At 40.9% G+C, this 22,784-nt stretch overlaps 1 protein-coding gene across 3 annotated transcripts in view; it reads left to right on the top strand.

Moving 5' to 3' along the window:
• Nucleotides 1-22,287, top strand: part of TRAK1 (trafficking kinesin protein 1) — a 138,292-nt gene extending 116,005 nt beyond the window's left edge. For 2 of the 3 annotated variants that reach the window (XM_063129212.1, XM_063129203.1), the window contains 4 exons: nt 34-350; nt 5,941-6,270; nt 12,139-12,241; nt 20,717-22,287. In XM_063129212.1, the coding sequence (XP_062985282.1) occupies nt 34-350; nt 5,941-6,270; nt 12,139-12,241; nt 20,717-21,515 (1,549 nt within the window). In that variant the 3' untranslated portion in view covers nt 21,516-22,287. The remainder of the gene's footprint in view (nt 1-33; nt 351-5,940; nt 6,271-12,138; nt 12,242-20,716) is intronic. The other variant, XM_063129221.1, reaches the window with a different exon arrangement.
• The last annotated feature ends 497 nt before the right edge of the window (nt 22,288-22,784 follow it).

Here is a 22,784-nt window from a genome sequence, read left to right as displayed (position 1 = left end):
TATAAATTAAAGTGTGTTTGTTTTTTTGTTTAGAAATGAAGAAAAGAACAAAAAACCTGGAACCCCGGGAACACCTGGTTCTAGTGACCTGGAAACAGCCCTTCGAAGGTTGTCGCTTCGGAGAGAGAACTACCTGTCGGAGAGGAAGTTCTTTGAAGAAGAGCAGGAAAGAAAGCTAAGAGAACTGGCTGAGAAGGGGGAAATCCATAGTGGCTCCATTACTCCAACAGACAGTATCATGTCATTGGGAACTCACTCCAGGTTTTCTGAATTTACTGGATATTCAGGAATGTCCATCAGCAGTCGCTCATACCTCCCAGAAAAGCTTCAGATTGTGAAGCCCTTAGAAGGTGATAATAAAGCGCCTCGGTCTTTATCTGTTCTCCTTAGTGACTGTCTGTGGTCTCTTCTCCATCAACAGGAAGCAGGAAATCTCTGTAACACGTACTCATTTTACTTTAGAGATAGCCATCCACGTTGCTTGTTTGAACTCTTCTGAGAGTAGGATTTATTTATTTTTTGGGAACAAGCAACTCCTGGAGTAAAACAAAGTGTGCGGTGTCCCTATATTCATATAATTCAGTAGCTTCTGTTTGAATTTTTAGGGTCATTCACATATTCATAGAACACTGTAGAGGAGAAAGTAAAGATCTATATATATGGAAAAGAGCAGTTGAGTGATAATCCATTAAATTGTGCCATGTATGAGGCAGTTGATTTTCATGCAGTTCTGTGCAACTACCTTAACTCTATGGGCAACAGTCTGAAATCACTTGTATTTGAGTTGTTCTGCCATTTTCAGAGTGATTGCTACAAACGCACAGCATTTGACAGCCTTAACTAAGGACTAGGATATCAGTATTCTCTCCCCCCCCCCCAATTTCAATAGCCATTGAGGATTGTTTATAGTACATATGGCCTGCAGTCCAGGACACAGTTAAGCCCCATTGAAATAAATGTCACTAAAAAAATGCATAACTTTGTGTTTAGATTACAATCATGGGATTTATAACTTGTAAATCTATCCCTTGCCTGTTCTCATGTTTTAGTCCATAAGCTATTTCAGGTTGTTAACAGCATTTAACTGTTGTGACCAGTGTAAGACAAAATAAAGCATGGTACTATTTTTTTTCATGGACAGAATTTATTTATTTATTTTGCATGAAAGTGGCATATACTACCAACTCAAATGGGTCAATAAGTAATATCCTTTTTTGCTTTTGCAAAGTGCCTACCTGAAATTCTTAAATCACTTTAGAGGAAGCATATTGGATAGCCAACCTTCATTTACTGGTTATTAGCATTGTAGATTTCTGTTATCCACATCTTTCTTCTTTCTTCTTCAATAAACTTTCAGTCTCCATTTTCTCTGTCTCTCTTGATTTTTCACTTGTTCATTTTTTCTTTGTACATTGAACGTTTTGTTCTGCTGTCACTGGCCATCTTCCAGGTTTAAAAATATTTGCCATACATTTTTGTTGTTGATGTGTGTGTGTGTGTGTATGTGTGTGTGAATATTTGAGTCATAATATTTAAAAGAATGCTTATTTAGAAAACATAGTTCTTAAAATTTGGAAGCCAACTTGGGGAAATACTTTAAAAGCAGCAACATAATACTTCCCCCTCCCCATTCAACTGTAATCTATTATATTTTGCATATTATTTTATTTCTTTTCACTCTTGTCTATTTCTTTAAAGGAATATTTACAATAGGAGATACACTCAAGTTCAGTGCTTTGTTAAAATACATTTGATTGGAACCATAAATTGTTGCAAAATTTATATCCAAAGAGTTAGTCGTGGATTCTTTAGTTTTACTGCCACTATAGGTAAAAATGACAGACGGCTTCTTTACTGATCAGGCAACAGTATGAATACCTTTTATCTTACATCAAACTGTATTGTAACATTTTTAGCTTAATCTTTTTAACATGCCCCCCCGCTACCATTTTCTGAAAGAACGATACATAATTTTTATCTATGAACTATAAAATCGTTTAGCACTTGAACCAGCTACAGTCAATGGAAAGGCATCTATCAATTCAAGAACCATTGTGCAGAGATCTAAATATTCATTTCTCAGTGATGGTATTAGGTGCTTTAACACTTTTTTGATGCCCCTAACTAGGCTCTCAGTTGCCAAACCATAATGTAATGGAAAACATGTAGATATAGGGTAGTATCTAACTGTGCCCCAGTGCTAGTGCTAATGGCATTGCACTTGCATAAACCACTGCTTGTGCAATGTAACTAGCACTTGCTAGAGCAATGGGGGAAATTGCCCCTTGTTATTTTTTGCTAGCATTGGTTTATGTTATTGCAACGCCATTAATGCCAGCTAGCCGGATACTACTCCTAGATTTTCAGTATATGCGATTGCTGTTCAAGTGAATCTACTGTACATGACCCTGATTATTTTGTCCACCATTCCTTCACTATCCCATAAAACTAAATTTAGGTTAGACACTTGAATGAGTTTAATATGCTTGGGAACAATATCTTATGTTCATGGGTATGATCAGAATCAGGTAAATCCATATTTATGCCCTCTAAAAGTAAGGTACAATAGTTTACAATTAAAAATAAAATGTTGCAATGGAAACATGTCAAAATGCTTGGACTTGTGCATATTTTACAGTGTTGAGACCTGCTGCCGTCATTTCAGTGTGAAGTATTCAGGAGTCCATAGCCCTTAGTGATCTCCCTTATTATGATACTTCTGGTGCTTTACTAACAATGCTGAAGAAGCTAAGACTGCCATTGCAACATCAGAAGCAGCAGTTACTGTGCATTTAAAAATAAGCTGTCATCTTTTGAGTTTGGTTCGTCAGATCCTTTCACTTTGTTGAAATGTTGGAAGTTCTGCTGTCCAGTTGCCATGTTACTCTGATTGGAAGAAGTATGAAAGCAGCCACTGTTTTCAGCATCCTCTTGGCTGAGATTAACTGCCTTTCCTGATTAGTTTTGACTTTTTCAGCCCCATCAAATAAACTGAATGCAACTAAATTTTATCTGCCGCATTCTGTTCTTCTATACTTCTAATTCCCCTTTCTGTCTCTTCTATTACATGTGATTATTAGAGGGCTGGTTCTGCTCTTTATGAAGAAGCACAAAGGTTGTTGGGAATTTTATTTTGCCACCCCTCTCTCCTGCTACCCCTCTCCCCACTTTCACCCCCAAAAGTCCCTTGCTCAACTCTAACAGCAAAATGCCATGGCTGTAAACAGCAAGGTGAGAGGGCCTCATAGAGAACACTCACAGCCCTGGGTGCAGTCCTGTTCTTGGTTGTCTCTATAAGATGGCTCACTCTGTGAAAGTGACTGCTTATTATGATTTCCCAGCCCTATGACTGATGTTGATTGATTAGAACTTAACAATGCAGTCCTATAATGCCTACTCAGAAGTAAGTCCCCTTGAGTTCAGTGCGACTTACTCCCATGTAAGTGTGCATAGGATTGCAGACTTAATTTTGTATTTCTAATTTTCACTTCAAAAGTAGTATGTCAAGTTCCTTTTTAAGGGGAAAAAATTAATGAATCTTACCATTTAAGATTCATGTGCTAAGAAAGTATATAAATTGAAATTCTAACAAGTACGTAGGATATTTGCCTTTTGTAAGATGTCAAACCGTTTGCCAATAGAGAATATTCTTGTGGAGTTACATGACTTCCCTGGAAATATATGACTTGTCTTGTTGGGTTTTATTTTTTTTAAATTTTGGAAATTAGAATAAATTTTACACTTTAATAGATCTTTGACTATGGTGGCCCTAGTTTCTCATGTTTGCATTGTGCAACGAAATCTGGGTATTCAAGATCACAAGCTAAAAGCTATGGCTTTTGTTTCAGTTGCTGCCTTTTCTATTTTCTTTTGAGTTTTTTGCCCATAAAGAGACTCTTATTTTACAGTAACTGCACAGAGGCATCACAATGTAAATGTTAAGAGTAGGACTCATTACCTGCTCATTCACCTCTGGTAGTTTTTCTTTAGCAAGTGTTGGTAGTTTATTTTACTTATCCACACAGACATTGGGACTGTTAGCACAACATGGCAGCCCACAATGATTTAATTTACCTGGGACAACATAACCTGTTGTGTTATTCTGGGCACTGACAGGCATCATTTTTGCATGGCACCCAGCTTGCCATGATCTGTCATGTTGTATAAGGTTTAGTAAACCATGGTTTATTTGAGGATTGTCTAACCCCAAACAACCACTGCTGCCTTGGTTTGCACAACAGTACAAGCCACAGGAAATCAGGCATCCGCGGACACCATTCAAAAAATGGTGCTTGCAGGCACCCACACAACAGCAACAGGCCCCACAGTTAAATTAAGCCATGGTGGGCTATCATAACATGCAGACCAGGTCTTTCACTAATCCATAATTTGCATCAGGCTCAATGTTAGCAGAAGGTACATCTTAATTTAATTTATAGGTTTAAAGCATTTGTTGGGAGGAAACGTTCATAGTTGGGGTAGGGCTGATACATGAGAGCAATCCTTCTCTTTATTACTCCTTCACAGGAGTTCCAAAGCACTGCCAAGGATTAATTTTGCATTTTCTTTTGATATGCCTAATTCTCAAAAGTAATGCCGCTCTTTCTTCCCTACATATAAATATAATCTCATACTATGTGGCCAAAGGGTTGTGGCAGCCCAGTAGAGTTTTTGTGCTGTGTTTTTTTCCTTTTGAAAGGCAGACATTCATTCTATAATTCCCTTCAATTTCAAAAAAAAAATTGAAACACAAGTCCAAATTTTCCCTTGAGTACACAGAACTTGCATTATAGCTATATGTTTTTTTTTAATTCTTTAGTTCAACATTTGGCCCTGCAACATAAATTATAATCTTAGAGTGTAATGTTCTAAAGATTGACATTTTTACTTTGTGCGGCATGTGATACACACACACACACACACACACACACTGCACATTTTTCTCACCAAAAATATTTCCAAGCCAAGAACAAATCTGCAGGTATAGTAGAACATCCTTTATGTGTTAGCAAGCTTTGTGTAAATAACAGTTTATTTGGCAATCATAAGTAGAATGTGAGATTTTAATTTCATTTTTAGATATGTATAGAGCTGATGTAGTTTGCACTATTCTATATAATAGCTTTCCCTTTTAGTCTCCAGTATTACATTCTAGACTGTATTCATAGCATACTTATTGGCTCCTTGCAGCCTTTTCAGCCTTTAAAAACTTGTCCATAAATGTTTGATTGTTTACCAATATATCCATATTCATTCTGTTACATTGTATTACTGGTTTGTTATATTCTGCTTTTAGATCAAAGGCCGATAAAACTTAAAAATACAAATAAACACAATAGGCAGTATCCAACTGTGTCATTCTGATATTGTGCTAGCGAAAACTAAGTTCTGAACTATGCACAAGAGGAGAATCCAACTACAGTTATGGTTGTGCAAGCCAGTTGTGCATTATGCTTGCACAACCCATTGTGCAAACCATTGCACATAACTCTTGTGCAACCCATTGTACAATCCATTATGCAAACAGTTGCACAACATGCTAGCACTATTTGGGTTTGCGGAATGACACTGTTGGATACTGCCCAATATCATAAAATTAGAAAGCAGACAATTTTGTGGCCATAAACCCTGCAACTGGCCTTTATCTTATTAAAGATATGAGTGGCAATCATCCTCCACCCTTGATAGGGATTTTTTTAAAAATCATCTCGTTATTCTTGCCCACTAGATTTTTTTTTAAATGAATACATAAACAGCATCTTAATATCCACTTTCCCACTGTGCAGACATCTTACAGAGCAATGTAAATTCTGATGATGTTTGAAGCAAATTAGGCAACTTTTACCCCAACTAGAATATGACCATGTAATGATTTGATGAACCTAGCTCAGGATGGATCTCCCCATTCTGACTGTTTTGTTTGTTTTATTAATCTCCAAGGTTCCGCCACTTTGCACCATTGGCAGCAGCTTGCTCAGCCTCATCTGGGGGGCATCCTGGACCCACGGCCCGGGGTTGTTACAAAGGGCTTCCGGACTCTTGACCTCGACATGGATGAAGTATACTGCCTTAATGATTTTGAAGAAGATGAGTCAGGTGACATTACATACAAGGGCCTAACTACCTCGACGCCGATTCAGCACACCGAGACCTCAGGTGAGAGGTCCCAAGCACAAGTGACTGTTTCAGACAGCGAGAATTACCCAAGTCGCTCTCAGGCTTTCCCAGAGGAGATGCAGGAGCCCACGACTGACGATGATGAGGGGTCTGGTGAGGGAACCTCATTAAGTCCAGCACAACTGCTATGTTTGCAGGATGTTGATTATTGGTCCATTCTCACATCTCTACAGAGCAGCACCCACAATGTTGCTTCATGTGTAACTTCTGCACGGTAGTGCACACAAGAATTAACATGAGCCCGTTTCAGAACTACTACTATTTCTAACAAACCATTGCATTATTGCTGTACTTTTTTTTCTTTTAATGAAGCGCATGGGTCACATTTTCTTCTTTAGTTTGATAAGAGAAGGCTGCTAAAAGAATGTGATTTGCTTCGGTCCCCAGAGAAGAGAAGCCAAGTTTTAATACCGATTTGGTGTGTCTGCACACCTCTGCATTTGGAAGCGATGATTTTCAAAATCATCTTTCATTTTGAAGCAGGATTTGGATTGTAACACTTGTGGGTTAAATCCAGTGTTGTGCAAGTGGACATCAACACATCCAATGAGATTTTCCCTTGCTCTCCTCCCCTATGCAGCCCCCTCAATCTGCTCTGGAGAATCCCCCAATCCTCTGAAGCAGATTTGGGGGCACTGCACTCTGGAGGAGAAATTTGTTCCGCCAGCAATTTCGTTTCCATTGGTGGATGGCCAGTATTGGATACAATCCTCTATTCTATCATAAGATTGCTGTTGTAGTGCTGTTCATCATAAGAGGTAGCAAACAACACCTAGAGATTGAACCCAACCATTGTCTCATGCGATAATAGAAAGCTCTTGAAGCCACCTGTTCTTTCAGGCCAAACTACACTTTGCATTAAATCTCTGTGTGTGTAAGTAATAGGTGCAGGGGACATCAATGGATTGGGACTAAAATGTGGAGGAAAGTGTTGTTTTTTAACTTCCCCATGATACAAGTGAAGTGCAAGCTCTTCAAATTAAGAACTTAAGTGTAATTGATTCACAATTGGAATAATGCTCCTCATATTGCAGACTTAAGTCACAAAATGCTAATGTGTGTGTGTGAACAGTTCAGAGGCTTGAAGATCATCCTGCTGTTTTATTTGCACAGAATGAACATTTTGTGCACAAAGATAAAATATATACCAGAAAGTATTCAACAAATTCAAAGTACATTTGTGGATACTGCTTTTTAGTTCCTCATATGGGCAACTACATATGAATCTCAAAGCCTTTGTGCCTTTTCAGCAACCCCTGTGTGTGCTGATCCAGTACCCTGTGACAGAGATACAAAACTGCCAGGATGTTTGGGATCCTGATAGGTTGTGGAGTGGCAGGAGGACAGAAGCAGCTACACTTGCCCAACAGTTTCTCAATATTGTGAGATAGATAGATGGATGAATTTCAGGGGTCCACACATTTTTGTCTTGGCTCTGTAGCTGAGCCATTGGCCTGGTTCAGACAACACTCTAAACCATGCTCCTTTTCCACAAAATGGTTAAGGGAATGCGTTAACCTTAATGCATCCCCTTAACCATTTTGTGGTTAAACAGCATGGTTTAGTGTGTTGTCTGAACCAGGCTTTTGTCTTTTTCTCTTCTTCTGCCTGCTGCAAAATCCAGCACTTGAAAGATCCTCCCCACAAATTCTCTACAGAATTTACAGGTGGGCAGAAGGTAGATCAGAATCTGAGGAATCTGCAGTAGATCAGATCTCTGAGGGATCTGCTGTAGATCAGTGTTTCTGACTCCCGACTGTCTTAACTAAAAGCAAGGACTAAAAGGGTTTTCCCTCCTAAATTAGCTTACTGAAAAATAATGCCTGGGGAGAAACTGTCAAAGCTTTGGGGCACTCATCCCTGGCAAGCATATCTGTGGAGTCCTGCCCGGATTCTTACTACTGCGATCCCTCCTGTCCAAGCAACATGTGGGTGTGGGTGGATGTACACACACACACACACACACACACACACACACACTGTAGATCAACCTTCTCCAACTTGATGCCCTCCAGTGGTGTTGGACTTCAACTCCCCTCAGCCTCAGCCGGCATGGTCGGTGGCCAGGGATGATGGGGTTTGTAGTCTAAAATATCTGGAGGGCACCAGGTTACCTACTCATTTTGGAGATCTGTTTGATGGCTTTGTGCTGATCAATGTATTTGAGTTCCTTTGTCAGCTTGAGGACTTGGTTAGGAAATGCACCCTCTGGTGGCTTCCAAAGCATGTACTCTTAACTGCTGCAACAAAATACTTTTTTCCCAAGACCAAGCTTACCTAGTTGATTCCCATTAAGGGTAAGCTGCAAGCTATGCTTCTGCAAAATCAAGAACACTGTGAGGGTGCAGTCGTGGAATGGGTGAATAGTGCTGGATTAGATGGACTGTTTGTCTGATCCAGCATGGCTCTTCTTATGTTCTTATGCCCTTGGCCAATTTCATGATGCATAAAGGTGAATGAAATTAGGGACCCCATTCTCTGTAATGCAACAGCATTATGATTGTCCCTTACAGACGGTAATTCAGTGATCAACTCTGGTGGCTGGAGAAGAGAGCAGCCATTCTTTCGATGTACATTTAGCTTTTTATTGTTTGTTGTCTTTTAAACTGAAATGGCAAGAACCTCATGTGAACCTCATCCATATAGACGCTATGGATTTGGCCCAATCAGTTGTTGATGTTTTTATGGTGATAGCACAGAAATGAAATCCCCCTTTTTTAATTATTGGAAATACAGATCACTTTCAGGGCACTCACTCTTTCCCATTGTGTTCAAAGGGCAGAGAATGCTACAGCCATGTGAAAAGCTACGCTGTTGATCGCTGGAGGATGCTGTTTGTCCAGGTTCCCCCCTAGTGGTACCACTGCAGGATCAGTCCTATTGAGCTCTTGAAATTGATTTCTCCTTAATTCTCCTCTTACTGGGCTCAATTGCTACTTTTAGCAGCCTTTTCCTGTCTTGCATATTCATTAATAATGTTGTCTTTACTTTGCATAGGGCAGCTGGATTTCTTCTAATATAATTCTATGGGGAAACAAAATTTGTGTTTTTATAAAGTGGGTATTGCAGATACTGGGAGGGGTGGGAAATAATAATTATTCCTATATTCCATCGTCTGGATGGTCGCCTAATTTAAACCTTTTACTGCTTTGGTCTGCTTTTATTTGTCATCTAGCACTTAGCTGTTCTCTCTTTTCTTTATTTTGTGTCTCAGTTTCTCAGATATTATTCTCCATATAATATTTTCTTCATATTGGTTACTTGAGATTTTTCTCCAGCATTTTAACCTTCTGTTTCCTCTCCACGATGTGCGGAGAATCATGATTGCTAGGATCTCCCCCCAGCCCCTATATATTCAGTACTTTACATTCCTTACACTAATCCCTGAAGAAGAAGCATCAGTTGAGGTGACGTAGAGACTTTTCAAAAACATTGTACAAATACGGGTGTGTTAACCGTTAATAGAATACATAGCACTGAACCATCCTTTTAGAATGGGGAAAAATTAGCTCCATTTTAAATCACTTTTCACTTGCATAGGCACCTTTATTTGTCAAGTTCTCTCACCTTCCTATGTGTAGTTACTCTCTGAGGCCTGCGTGGCTACACACGAGTTGTCTAGTTGTGATTTTATTTTGCTTCAAGTCATAGAGGAAATGTAGCCATAACATGCGTTTCTCAGCCTCTCTGGAAGTTTTTAGTGGTGTATGGGTGTGATGCATCTGTCCACATGTCCTATAGGATCCACACTTTGAGGATGTGTTCACTGTTGGGAGGAGGAGGAGGAGGAAAACTAGTCACAGGAAACCTCACCGGCATGTTTCTTTTGCATGTTTTAACAACACTAACTGATTAAGGCTTGTTTATAGGAGCACCTATGCAATCATGATATCTTTGCTGTAGAATACTTAACTCTGGGTCGTACTTCAGTGAGCATTTTGTGTGCATGGCCTTTGAATTTCTGAATTGCTTGCCAACAAAAGGGCTATCTATAAAGTATGTCGCATGTCAGAAGGGAGAGGATTAGCACAATTACAGTAACATGACTTAAATATACAATTAGTGTGTACAGAAAGCGACATGATTCACAAGACTGTTGTGTAACAACAATGGATTGGATCCCAAAGTGCCCTTCTGTGAAAAAGAAGACTCCTTCCATTTATGAAAAGGCTTGGATCCATTAGAGGCTTCTGCAAACAGATGTGGGTGTTGGGTGAAGAGGAGAAACTTTCTCAGATTCCCACAGCAGCAGCCTCTACCATTTTCTATGCTGTTTTGGAAGATCTCTAAAAATTTCTGGAGCAGATTTACAGGGATAAGAGAGAGCCAAGACTCATCTCTTGAATAGAACTCTGGATCGAAACCCACATTTGTTTAGATCCGATAGTAGAGGACTACACAGTACTTCTTTTGGTATCTGACTTCTTTCTAGCCTTGACAAAGTACAAATGCATGTTTCCATATTGGAAGTGAGAACACACATTACCTTAAAATGTTGTTCGGGGTTCAGATACTCTTGAGTAACGTGACATACTTTATGGCCTGTTCCAGTTTGCGTTCTGCAGATGCACTCTATAGCAATTTATAAATACAAATTAAGGATTTATAAATACAAATTAAGTAAACCATAACAGGATTTTAAGAACTGTGGTACTGGCAACTAAGTGTCTTGTTGCAATATTGCAAAAGGTGTCATTACTTTTCCCCTTTTGTTTGTCATGTTAGAATATTTTTATGAATGAGTTTGACATAATTGCTATTTGGTGCATCTGCAGCTGTTCTGTATGTGATGCGGGGAGACAAAAAGGCAAGGAAATGTCACAGATGGACAATAGTGGATTCAAAATGGTGATGCTGATAACTTTAGATACAAAAGATGTATAGATATATAGATACACACACATTTGTGTGTGTGTGTGTGTGTGCACGCGCACTATTATGTATGTATCCTAAAATTTATGTCTGCCTCTCCACTAGGATCCATTACTGAAACAAAAGGTGATGGGATACTTTTTCCTGGATCGGGATGGAGGAAGCTGAAATGTATGAACCTTCTGGATGTTGCAGATTTCTTTTCAAATACAATTTAGCCTTGTCCATAGAGTGGACATGGTAATTAAATTTTCTGCTAGTCTTGCCACTAGCATCAGAAAAGTGCTGATATTCTTAATGTTACAGAAGTGGCACTTGATACACAGCTCCATTCTATACCCCTTCTGTAAAGTTAGAGCAGCAAAATCAGTTGGGAAGAGTTAATTATGTGTTTCCTGGGGCAATGCTGGATCCACTTCAGTGCCCCCTCCCAAATGATCTTGATGTTCTGTTACCCTCCCAGAGCAGAATGGAAAACTACTGTGGGTGAGTAGCAACCACAGCACTCCAGTAACTGTGTCACAACTGGCTCTTAAGCACTGTAAGGGTAAAACAAAACTCAAGAACAAATTGATCCAGTGGAATAAAGAGACCAGTTGCAAGATTCATCTTGGATTCATCTTTTTTCAGAGCTCTCAGGACTCATATATATTAAAACCGACTCCTGAAGAAGGCCCATACTCAAGGCCAAAATGCATGGGGGTATTTCTTGGGATGACACCACATATTTTTTTTCAACATTCTGTGACTTTGTCTCTTTATTCCATTGGACTTTAAGCCCTGCATGTCACTTTTACTAGTTGTTAGCAGGGTTGGACTTGTCCCTCCTGAAGGCATCAGTGCTTGCTTAGAGCCCTAATGATAAGTCTAGTAGAATTGAAGATGTCCAATAGCCAAACCCTTCTTGTAAACCTTGGACTTCTGAAGAGGTAGAAGGCGAAACCATTCAGAAGTGGAGTGCATTTCGCTTTCCTTGCACAGATCCCATGTGAAGTATTACATCGCTTTTCCATCTGTTTGAGTACACTGAACTTTTTTCTTTTTCTTTTATATATAAATGCAAAGAATGTTCTATTTTTTTCGATGTAGTACATCATCCTGGGAAGTGCATGTCACAAACCAACTCCACCTTCACCTTCACCACCTGCCGCATTCTACATCCTTCCGATGAGCTCACACGAGTCACTCCAAGGTAAGGGGGTCCAGAGAGCTGTCATCTCTCCCTGGAGCAGGAAAGCCTAAGTGAAGCTAAGCCAGCGAGTAGATTGTAGCAATGATACATTACCAGTGAGGTGATCTGTTGGGGAGTTGTGAGGGTACAAGACCTTTTAAGTATATCACCTCAGGATTCTGCACCCTCTAAACTCTCCACCAGATCAGAAGACCCCACTAGCTTACCTTATGTATATGCAATGCTGATTTATCTGAATCCACCCTAGAATATAAATCTATTTTATACAACTTGTAGATGGTCCAGGTCCAAAATTATCAGTTCACTCTCTTAACACAAATTTTATGCTATGGATAATTTTAATTGCAACTTCGGTTAGTCGTTTCCATGTACATGGAATGAGGACACTCAGAGGATTAATGTCTCTTTGTGATTCAGAGTCAGTAGCAAGGCTGGCGGGCTCATATATAACTAAAGATACAATGGTCAAAAGTTTTCCCCAGGAAAAAATATTTGAGATTAATTTTCAGGTGTTCTGTGTTAGTGCAGTTGTGTGTGTGTGTGTGGTCATGCCCACAGGCCAAGTGTGGCCTTCCAGTGTTCCCCAGATGCCCCTGCCCCCTTCCTTGACCACCAGTCATTTGCAGGTTGTGTAGTGATTTCCTGGCTTTTGCACAGCTTTTTCTGATTCTGAAAGATCGAACTGTCTCTCCTAAGGCTTAGTTCCTGACAGTAAGAGCTTTGAACTGAAATTCACTGGTATTTTGAATGTCTTTAGGCCTTATTCCCTTTGCCTTTAGCCCCGCGCACCACTGGGATGTGGCCCCTGAAAGCTTCTCCCTGCCCCTCTGTTAGTGTGATGCCGAAGCAATCTAAGGGCATGGCTAGATGGGGCCATCTAGCCATTCCTGGGAATCGCCCCAGATCATCCCTGTGCACCCACATGATGCACAGGGGGTGCAGGGAGGGATGATCCTGAGACTGCAGGAGGTGTGGCCTGCCATCGCAGTTTCATCCCGGCTCCTCGCGAGTAAACGCAAGGAGCCAGGAACTGGGCATGGATCTCCTCAGGAGCTCCATGCCCATCGGGGGAAGTGGGATCTTAAAAAAAAAAAAAAGGACTTAGTTTTCTGGTGGAGTGCTCCTGCACTCATTTTCAGGGGGAAACAAGCATGGTAGTATTTGGAGAATATAAATAGAAAACTCAGGTAGCCCAAATAGAGCTACTGAAAAACAAGAGGAAGGTAATGGCATGCTTGGGGGAAACCTAAGATTTAAAGAAGTAGAAGCAATCTTTAGGAGAAAAATAATACCTAAGGGGGCAAAAAAACAAACCCAAAAACACACACACACACAATATATATATATATATATAGTTCATTGAGCCCTGAGTATGCTCTTTTGGTGGACTGGATGATGGAGGGGGCGGAATATTAGCGGTGGGGAGAATGAAATGGGTATCCTGAAGAAGGCATAGCTGGCTGACTGGAACACTGAAAAGAATCACTCCATTTTCGAGTGTTTTATTGCAGGTCCCATTTGTTCTGGTTTAAAAGGATGTGGTCTTTTGAATGCCTTCTTAGCCTTAACAAAGAACTACCCTCACCACCTGGAGGATTTAATGTAATTTCCTTCATACGTGCTGTATTTGGTCCCCCACTTTCCTGCTCTACCCTCCAGCCTCAGGCAGAAAAATTGGCAATGACTCCACTGTATGAAGTGCTGGGAAATCAAGCAAAATAAAAGATAGGTCCAGCCACATACGCCTTTGCCAGCATCACTGTTGAAGTTGTGGGAATTTGTATTGATTAAAATGTAAACATACTTAATGTGGTGCTAAATCTCCTTCTAAGGGAGTTATGCTTCCCGGATAACTGTGCTTAGCTTTAGCTAATGGTCATGGGGTTTGCTACTTCTACATTCGTTGTTGAGTTGGAACCAAAATCAGCCTTCCCCAACCTGGAGTCCTCCAGATGTTGGACTGCAACTCCCAGCATCCCCGGCCAGGGGAAGGCTGACCAAAGTGTTATCAGCACAAGGGTTGGAGAGGAGGAGTTCCTTAAATTATGAATGATGCTTCTTCACAGGTCATGTGAGGAAGACGATGAAACTGCTTTATGTCACCTTATGCTGAGAGGAGATGTAGGGCACACAATATGACCAGCGTGACAGGGGGTGAGCAGCACTGCCAGCAGCCTCTATGCTAGCAGTGTCTTATAGAAGGAATGCTAGTGTTTGTGGCACCAGCTAACTCAAAGACTTCTTGTCAACAGCATCCCCCACCCTTTCCATTCTAATCTAACATCCTAACACAAGGCGACCTTCTAACCAAAATTCTAAATTCCATATAGTGAAGTGTTCACTCACTAGAAACTAACAAACACTAATTTTGAGGCACAAGGCTTTTGGGGGGTGGGGTGGGGTGGGGGTGGGGGTTGCACTCTTCATTTTTTTGTTATGTTTTCAGAACATCTTTTGCACACCCAGTCCTCTTCCCCCTAACAAGGTCCTGCTTGTTAGTAAAGGGCCTGTTACCAACTGAAGTAACATTTGGCATCTGCCGAACTAAGTGCTCTGTGAATCAACTTGGTTGTCTGAAATCAGTCACCTGTCATTTATTCAGCATCACTGATATATTTGACACTTTAGAGAAGAAGATATGTAAAATAACACAGCCCCAGCCCCAAGAAGCTTACAATCTAAATTAGCGCTTTCTCTCATGGAGCATCGTAACTGAGAAGGAAGTGCAAGACGTATAAAGTCTATGTGCACACGGCATAACTGAAAGTAAACTTTTCCAGATCTGTTGTGCATGTAGAAAATGAATGCTTCAGAAACTGAACACTTATGAGTCTGAGAAAAGTTTCCCCTTTGCATGGGAAACTCCTAAATGGCAATATATGGGTACAATAATCTACTACTCATAGGGCACTACTAGACCTCCCAGCGATCCGGGAGGGAGGGGGGAGGATCTCGTGAGATGCTAATCGCGAGATCCTCCCCCTGCATTCACACACGGTGCGTGACGTCCAGGGAGAAATGAGGATGTCGTGCCCACCATTTTTCGCTCCAGCGAAAAAGTAATTCCATTAAAAAAAAGCCCCGCTCCCCACCCCACTCCCAATGGCCCTGGACTCTTCCCGTCCTGGCGTCTTCCCTCAGATGACCCCCACTACTTGCGGGGAAAAGGAAAGAAGCCAGGACAGCCGGCCACACCACCTGCAGTCCTCAGGATCATCCCAGGACCACTGGAAAAACTGAGAAAAATGGGTATAGCGATATCATGGGGAAATGCAGGGATCATCCCTCCCTGCTCCCAGGATCCCCTGTGCGTCATGTGGATGCACAGGGAAGATCCTGGGACGATCCCCGGGATATCACCCAGTGTAGACATGCCCATAGTAGTCTTGATGACTTTGACTACTGACCTCTATTGATAAAAGTTAGAGAGCATCTGTCACTTGCAATAGCTTAGGCCCTAGTTCAAATGCACAGTATCGCTTACACTAAGAGATATTGAGATGTGTAACTGCTTCTCACTCCATCTGACTAGCTTGTTTCTCAAACTTGAATACATATATCTGAGATTCATCACACCAAGAGAGAATACAACGGTTTTAAAGAACAAACCCCACTCAGTGATGTAGTTGCAAATCTTTATGAAGTGTTACGGGTAATGTTTGGGTAGCGGTCCCTGAAACCTCTCAAGCCAGACAACACAATTATGGTATTAAAAATACATTTTTATTGTTCAAACAGTCTAAGAGAATAACAAGCTTTAGCTAAGATGAGGCAAATCACAAACATTCCTAAATACGCATGTTAGAATCACTGAAAGTACAATGAAGATAGTAGCAATAGTAAAACTTGGGTTCCTCTCAATATCAAAGGTTAATATTTACTGAAATAGGGGGCATGGTGGGCGAAGCCAGACTAAGCACGTGTGGTGGGTTTCTTATTGTCTTAGGATCTCCTTCTCCAACTGATGAAGCCCTTGCCTTTTATAACCCTCATGATGCCAGTGACCTCATCCTTAGTTTTGGATCTGGCCATACTACTATTCCCATTTTTCTCAATGTAACCAGGTCTGCCACTGACACCAGTAACACCTAGATGGAGGTATCCGTGTTAAGTTAAGCTACAAGCTGCTTCCAGGACTTGACCAACCCATTCGTGGCACCCTCCTTCCATTTCCAAGAATATATTCTGTTACTCATAGTTATCTCACAACACATACATGCAGAACTTGTCACACCTACAAGATACAATAAATTCTTATCAATTCTACCCACAGCAATGCATATCCCGCTGCAATAGAAGTTGGTGCTTGTGTGAACCAGTGTTCCTCTTCCATGGCTTGCCTTTATGCTAACACCCAGTTTCCACTGTAGTGGCAGCAGTTTACTGAGTGACCACCATCACAGGAAGCTGGGTGTTTACATAAGAAAAACACATGGAGGTGTTGGTTTGTCAGTTGCTTTTCAAATATAGCTCTGTAGGTCCTAGATGAAGAGACACTTAAAATTAAAGGGGAGAAAATCTTATTCAAATACTAGAACAAAGGGAAAACTGTATCTGCACAAGATACAGCAGGGGTGACTGTTTTGACATACAAAATCACTAAGCGTACGGAAGATGAAAGTCAGGTGGCTTTTCTAATACTTCTACAACAAATGCAAACCGGCATGCATGTGTGCACAATCACACAAAGATACCATCATGTGCTTGTGCGCACGCGCGCACACACACACACACACAATATCAGATTTCTTGTCTCATATGTAGTAGTCACAAAAATTAATGGCTTCTAGCACCATTAGGTGGATATTTTAGTGGATATGCATGTGGAACCACTACATGTTTAAATTGCCGAAAGGGAAAATTCTGTGCTTTCCACTCCTTTTTCACTACCTTTCTCCTGAGGATGCACGATACTGTGATGACAAGGGTCACTATTCCTCATGGCCTCCACCACAGTTTCTGCATCACACTAGCAGTCCTCAGATAAGTGTTCCTTATAGTACTCTCAGCCAAGCTAGATGGCTGCATTGGCAACTGGATTTACAACTATACACTACAAGAGGATGTATGGAAACATTTGTGGTGCAGCATGGAATAGGATATTGTGTTGGCTCAAGATTTATGTATTTTTCAAATTCTGTGTTCTCTACTTTTTGTTTTTCCGTAGACAGCTTTACATTGCCATTTAAACACACACACACACACACACACACACACACACGGTCAACATAAGCCAGCCTTTTCAACGGATATGCATGTGGAACCAGTTTTGTGAGTTGATCACATATCCCAGTCAACATGTGATAGCACACCTCATTTTGATGACTTCTCAGGATACTCCATTGCAATTGCAACCTGAAACCCTTCATGGGACATGTTTAGTGATGGGAATATGTTCTTAGGTTGCATTTTCACGGTGTGAACCACCCCATAATTTTCAACCATGGTCTACTGTGCCTGCTACTGTGTGGCATTGTCCCTTGTATAATACTACTGATACACTACCAGCTCCTTCTAAGCTCATGAACTTTGGCTTAAATTTTCAAGGAGTGTATGTGCAGCAACCCAGTGAGTTGGGTGGTGTTTTTTTTAATATGACGCTGTTAGCCTGAGCCTTCATATTTATTCGTTTGTTCGTTTTATTTATTTCCCCACTTTCTGCCCAAAAAATGGCACGCAATATGGCCAATAATAAATTTCAGATTAAAAACTGAATCTTAATTGAAACAATATAAAAAACAAATAGATTAAAAACACAATAAATCATAAAGAAATAAACGTTAACTTATGAAACAATATAAAAAACAAATAGATTAAAAACACAGTAAATCATAAAGAAATAAACGTTAACTTATGAAGCTTGCAAATAATGTGATATTATTTTGGTAATTGGCTATGTACAGGAAAGCCATCCTGTGCCTTAAATTATCAGAAACCTGTGTGAATGATTTAAGGAATAGACATCCACAAAATACTTTATCCTGATGAAACGAATAATCCCTGCATCTTAATCATGAGCAACTGTGTATCCTTCAAAAACCTGGTAATACTTTCCCATAAAGCTTTTTTACATCTGAGCAACTGCCTCCCTTCAGGTCAACAGTCAAATGGGGAAAAGTTAGCACATATGCCACTACTCTTGGATTTAGATACAGTGAATTCTGTGATCACAGTGACTGTAACAGCTGGGGGTATGAAGGTAACTATTTCTACCAGCCGGATCTGTGCACAGCCTGGTTCACAGTCATGTTGCCTCAGATGTTCATGTCATCAGAGCTGTTCCCTGGGCAGGGGAAACTTGCTCTGTGAGCTACTCCCTTGACACTGCTTACACAGGTCACCTCTTTTATTTCACAAAGTGAATCCTCACAATATACCTAGTAAACAGAGTATAACATTTTTAAAAAGTCATTGAAGTTCCAATCTAGAACTCATTAAAGTCATTTGAAATGTTGCTACTGATTTTATTGAGGGTTTTTTGTTTTGTTTTGCAGTAGATATCCCTATCGAAGAAGTATTTGTTGGGTTTCTGAACATCAAGGCTTTGGAGAGCCTCATAATTCATGCTCTTACCACACAGGAATTACTGCATCATTTTCCTTGTCATCACTGTAATCAGGATGTATTGACAGTAGAAATCTCATTAAAACGGCACTTGGAAAATTCAGCAATTTGGGAAAAGAAAACCAAGTTCTGTAGTTACTGAAATTAGTAAAATTGACCAAGCATCTAGATAAACCTGCATGCACTTTAGAGTGTGTCTTGTCTGTTTCGCATTATTGAATGGGATTGATTTCTGACTAGTATTTTCTGACCTGTTGCTCGGAGTTTGCTTGGAGAGGGTGGGAGCTAAGGAGATTCACCCCTTCTATGAGATTTGAGATTATTGCTCACTAAGCACGACAACTTTAAGTCAGAGCAACAATCTGAAAGGTAATATTTATTATATAGCTGACTTTGTGGAGAGTTACCATCTTCCCCCCCCCCCCAACTAATCAGAAATTGATAAAACAATCGCATGGTGTGTAAAGCTGTGAGCTTGCAACTCCCACTAATAATAATAATCAGCACTCTTTTGGGTGGGGTAGGTGTCAGAAGCTTGAAACATCCATCTCTGACCTTTCTGGTTTCTATACACATACCTGGTTTGACTGTGTTTTTTTTCTTTTTATTGTTCGCTAAAGGGAAATTAGTTGATGAAAGTAAGCAACGTGATAAAAATTGCAAGCCTCTTCACAGATGTTGCTACCCCATTTTACATAGAGCGCAGGGCTTCTGTGTGCAACTAGGGGGCTAAGGTAGCTTTTCTCTGTAATCATGACCATTGCTCTTTTCCTTTCCACAATTATGATTTTAATGTCACCACCTACATCAACCTTCCACAACCTGATGCGGAGTACAACTCCCATTAGCCCCAGCCATTACGGTCAATGATTAGGAAACCCAGGAGTTGTGATCTAAAACAGCTGGAGGGCACCAGTTGGGGGATACTATCAATGGCAACTAGTCATGAGGGCTATTTGCTGCCTCTATATACCAGTTGCAGGGGAACATGACTGGGAGGATGCTATTGAACTCCTGACCTTCTTGTGGGCTTGCTGCAGGCAGCTGCCTGGCCACAGTCCCAACACAATACTGGATAAGATGGACCCTTGGTCTGATCCATCATAACTGCTGTTAGGTTCTCAAATTGAGTGGAAATGCAGGTTTGATTTTAGCACAACTCTGATCTTCTGTACTTCCCACATTAATAGCATTCATTCATGTGCTCAAAAGAGAATGGTACTTTTAGAGTCATATGTGGATGTGTCTTGGTTGTGGGGAGCTTGCACTGGAGAACTTCTGCTCACGCTCCTTGCCTTCTTAAGTAAACAGCACTTTAGGACATGGGTGGGCAACTTGTGGCACTCCAGATGTTTTGGCTTACAGCTCCCATGATCCCTCATCATAGGCTATGCTGGCTAGGGCTGATGGGAGTTGTAGGCCAAAAAAAATCTGGACGGCCACAAGTTGCCCACACCTGCTTTAGGACCAATATTGATTTTACTGCAGCTAGTGATAAAACGGAAAACATGACTGTTGAATTACAACTTCCTCAAGCCCTGTTACTTTCCTCTTAAACAGCTGTGGTCATATTATTAGGCTATTAACTATTTGTCGTAATTGGCAAAATGGTTATCCCAATCACCTTTCCTTATTGGCCAAAGTGAGTTCACAGGAACATGGCCCAGTAGAAGTGAGGACTATGTTCAAAGTGTGCCTAGGAAATCATTAATGTAGTCCTCTTGGACAAGCAGTCTTTTAAAGGTGACCTTTGTATAATCAGAGGGATGCAGCCAGGTGTGAAGGATGTTATATGTGGCTTTTTAAAGGGGTAGCAAATCTGTATGTCTCTCAAATACCCTTAATGAATTTGAACCCTGGGATTTGCAGTGAAGGCATTAACTTTCAACTTTCTGCTTTTTCCACTCCCAGCCTTAACGCAGCACCTACTCCAGCTTGTAGCAGCGTTGGCAATTTGAAAGGCACCCCGGTGGCTACCCCTTGCACTCCTCGGCGTCTGAGCTTGGTAGAATCCTTCACTAACCTTCGTGAGTCCACAACGACTATGAGCACATCCTTGGGGCTGGTATGGCTACTCAAGGAACGGGGGATATCGGCAGCAGTGTACAACCCGCAAAGCTGGGACCGAGCGGGCAGGGGCACCCTCCTGAGCACGTATGCTCCCAAAATGGCTGCCATTCCTTCCACTCCTCCCAACTCGCCTATGCAGACACCCTCTTCTTCCCCGCCGTCTTTTGAATTCAAATGCACGAGTCCTCCTTATGACAACTTCCTGGCTTCCAAGCCGGCCAGCTCCATTCTGAAGGAGGTGAGGGACAAAAAGAACATCAGGAACAGTGAGAGTCAGACTGATGTGTCCGTCTCTAACCTTAACCTAGTGGACAAAGTAAAAAAGTTTGGAATTGCCAAAGTAGTTAGCTCGGGCCAAACAGAAGCTCCTCCATTAACTGATGAACGGGGACCTCTTCTTTGTGGGGCACAACGGCCAGTGAAGGCCTTTGTTCCAGGAGGCCTTGTACAAGAAGGCCTGCCCTTGGGTTGTCCTTCTGTAACAAGTGGTATTGGGGGCATTCAGTTGAACAGTGGCATTAGAAGGAATCGAAGCTTCCCGACCATGGTGGGTTCCAGCATGCAGATGAAAGGGCCATCAACTTTAACACCTGGCATCCTGATGGGAGCTAAGCTTCCTAAGCAGACGAGCTTACGATGAATGACTTGGTAAAATGGCTGGTCTTCTAAAGAGATACCAACAATCCTCCTTCAGACATTTTTTTTTAAAAAAAAGAAAAAAGATTTTTCTTCCATTTGCTATTGAGTTTGACAAATCAACTTTGTGCCTAAATGGGAAAAAAAGAGTGTAAACTTTGTACAGGATGTAAATATGTACCAGATGTATTATAAATGAATCATGACACCGTTTTGACAATTTAACATGCTAACTTTTGAAAGGGTGTTTTGTTTTTCTTTGCACTGAAAAAAAAAAGGCAATTCTTGGACAGGGAAAAAAACAGATGAATTCTCTAGTTAGCCTAGCTTGACATTGGAAATAGCCTCATCCAGCAAGGATTACTGCTCATGTTATCAGAATTGCGGAATATCAGCACACAGTAACTCCCCTAAACACAAGGAGTCTTCGTCATTCATGAAGTGTTCCTCAAAACATTAGCTTAGTGGTTTGACACTTTTATTTTGCCTGTCTGGAGGAGAGAAAATATCCTAGCTCATGGCTTGTATGCCTAACTGATTTAAAGGGTTTTTTTTTCCTTTCACAATAAACTTGAAATAATAATATGTGTTGAGAATGACTGCTAAGCCTGCTAGGTGCCTAGAAAGAGAACACGCCTCTGCTGCTGCTGCTGTTTCTAGCACGTTCATGGTCTGTGTTTAGGATTATTTTCAGAGCTGCACTGGAGCGTGGAAGGAAAAATGCTTTAAATCGTGTTTTGTTGTGGACACTGAAAACACATGCCTTGCAAACAAAATCCTTAGAATTATTTCTTGTTTTCATGATGTTTAAAAACACACACCTCTACTTTGAGAGCCAAAGTCAGTGAAAGAGCTGATTATAGTATGTTTTTTTAAAAATACAAACATAGGACAGTGTTGCCAAAAGACCTGTACTTAGGGAATAATTGGGTGGTGGTGGTGGTGGTGGGGGAGATTTAGCAAAGGTGCTGGAAGTGAAAGAAAGTGACATTTTAGCCACTTTCCACCTCTTCTCTCTAGAATTTGAGGTATTAAAAAGGATCCAAGGGATTGTTTCGTAAGCGAGGTTAGAATATTGCTACTTTAATTGATGTTACAATTTTCTTTCCTATGTGATTTAATCAGACCCAAAGGAAATAACTACCAGAAGTAACTAGCAAATGGGTTTTACTTCATCTGCTCTAATACTTTATGGAAATCTTCACTCTTTGGACTTCTCTTCCCCCAAAGACAATGGACCTTTTTAGACATAATGCTAAATTATGGTTTAGCG

The sequence above is a fragment of the Elgaria multicarinata genome, chromosome 1 (assembly GCF_023053635.1).
Source record: "Elgaria multicarinata webbii isolate HBS135686 ecotype San Diego chromosome 1, rElgMul1.1.pri, whole genome shotgun sequence".
In the NCBI taxonomy this organism is placed as follows: Eukaryota; Metazoa; Chordata; class Lepidosauria; order Squamata; family Anguidae; genus Elgaria; species Elgaria multicarinata.
This window is presented reverse-complemented; position numbering and strand designations above follow the sequence as displayed.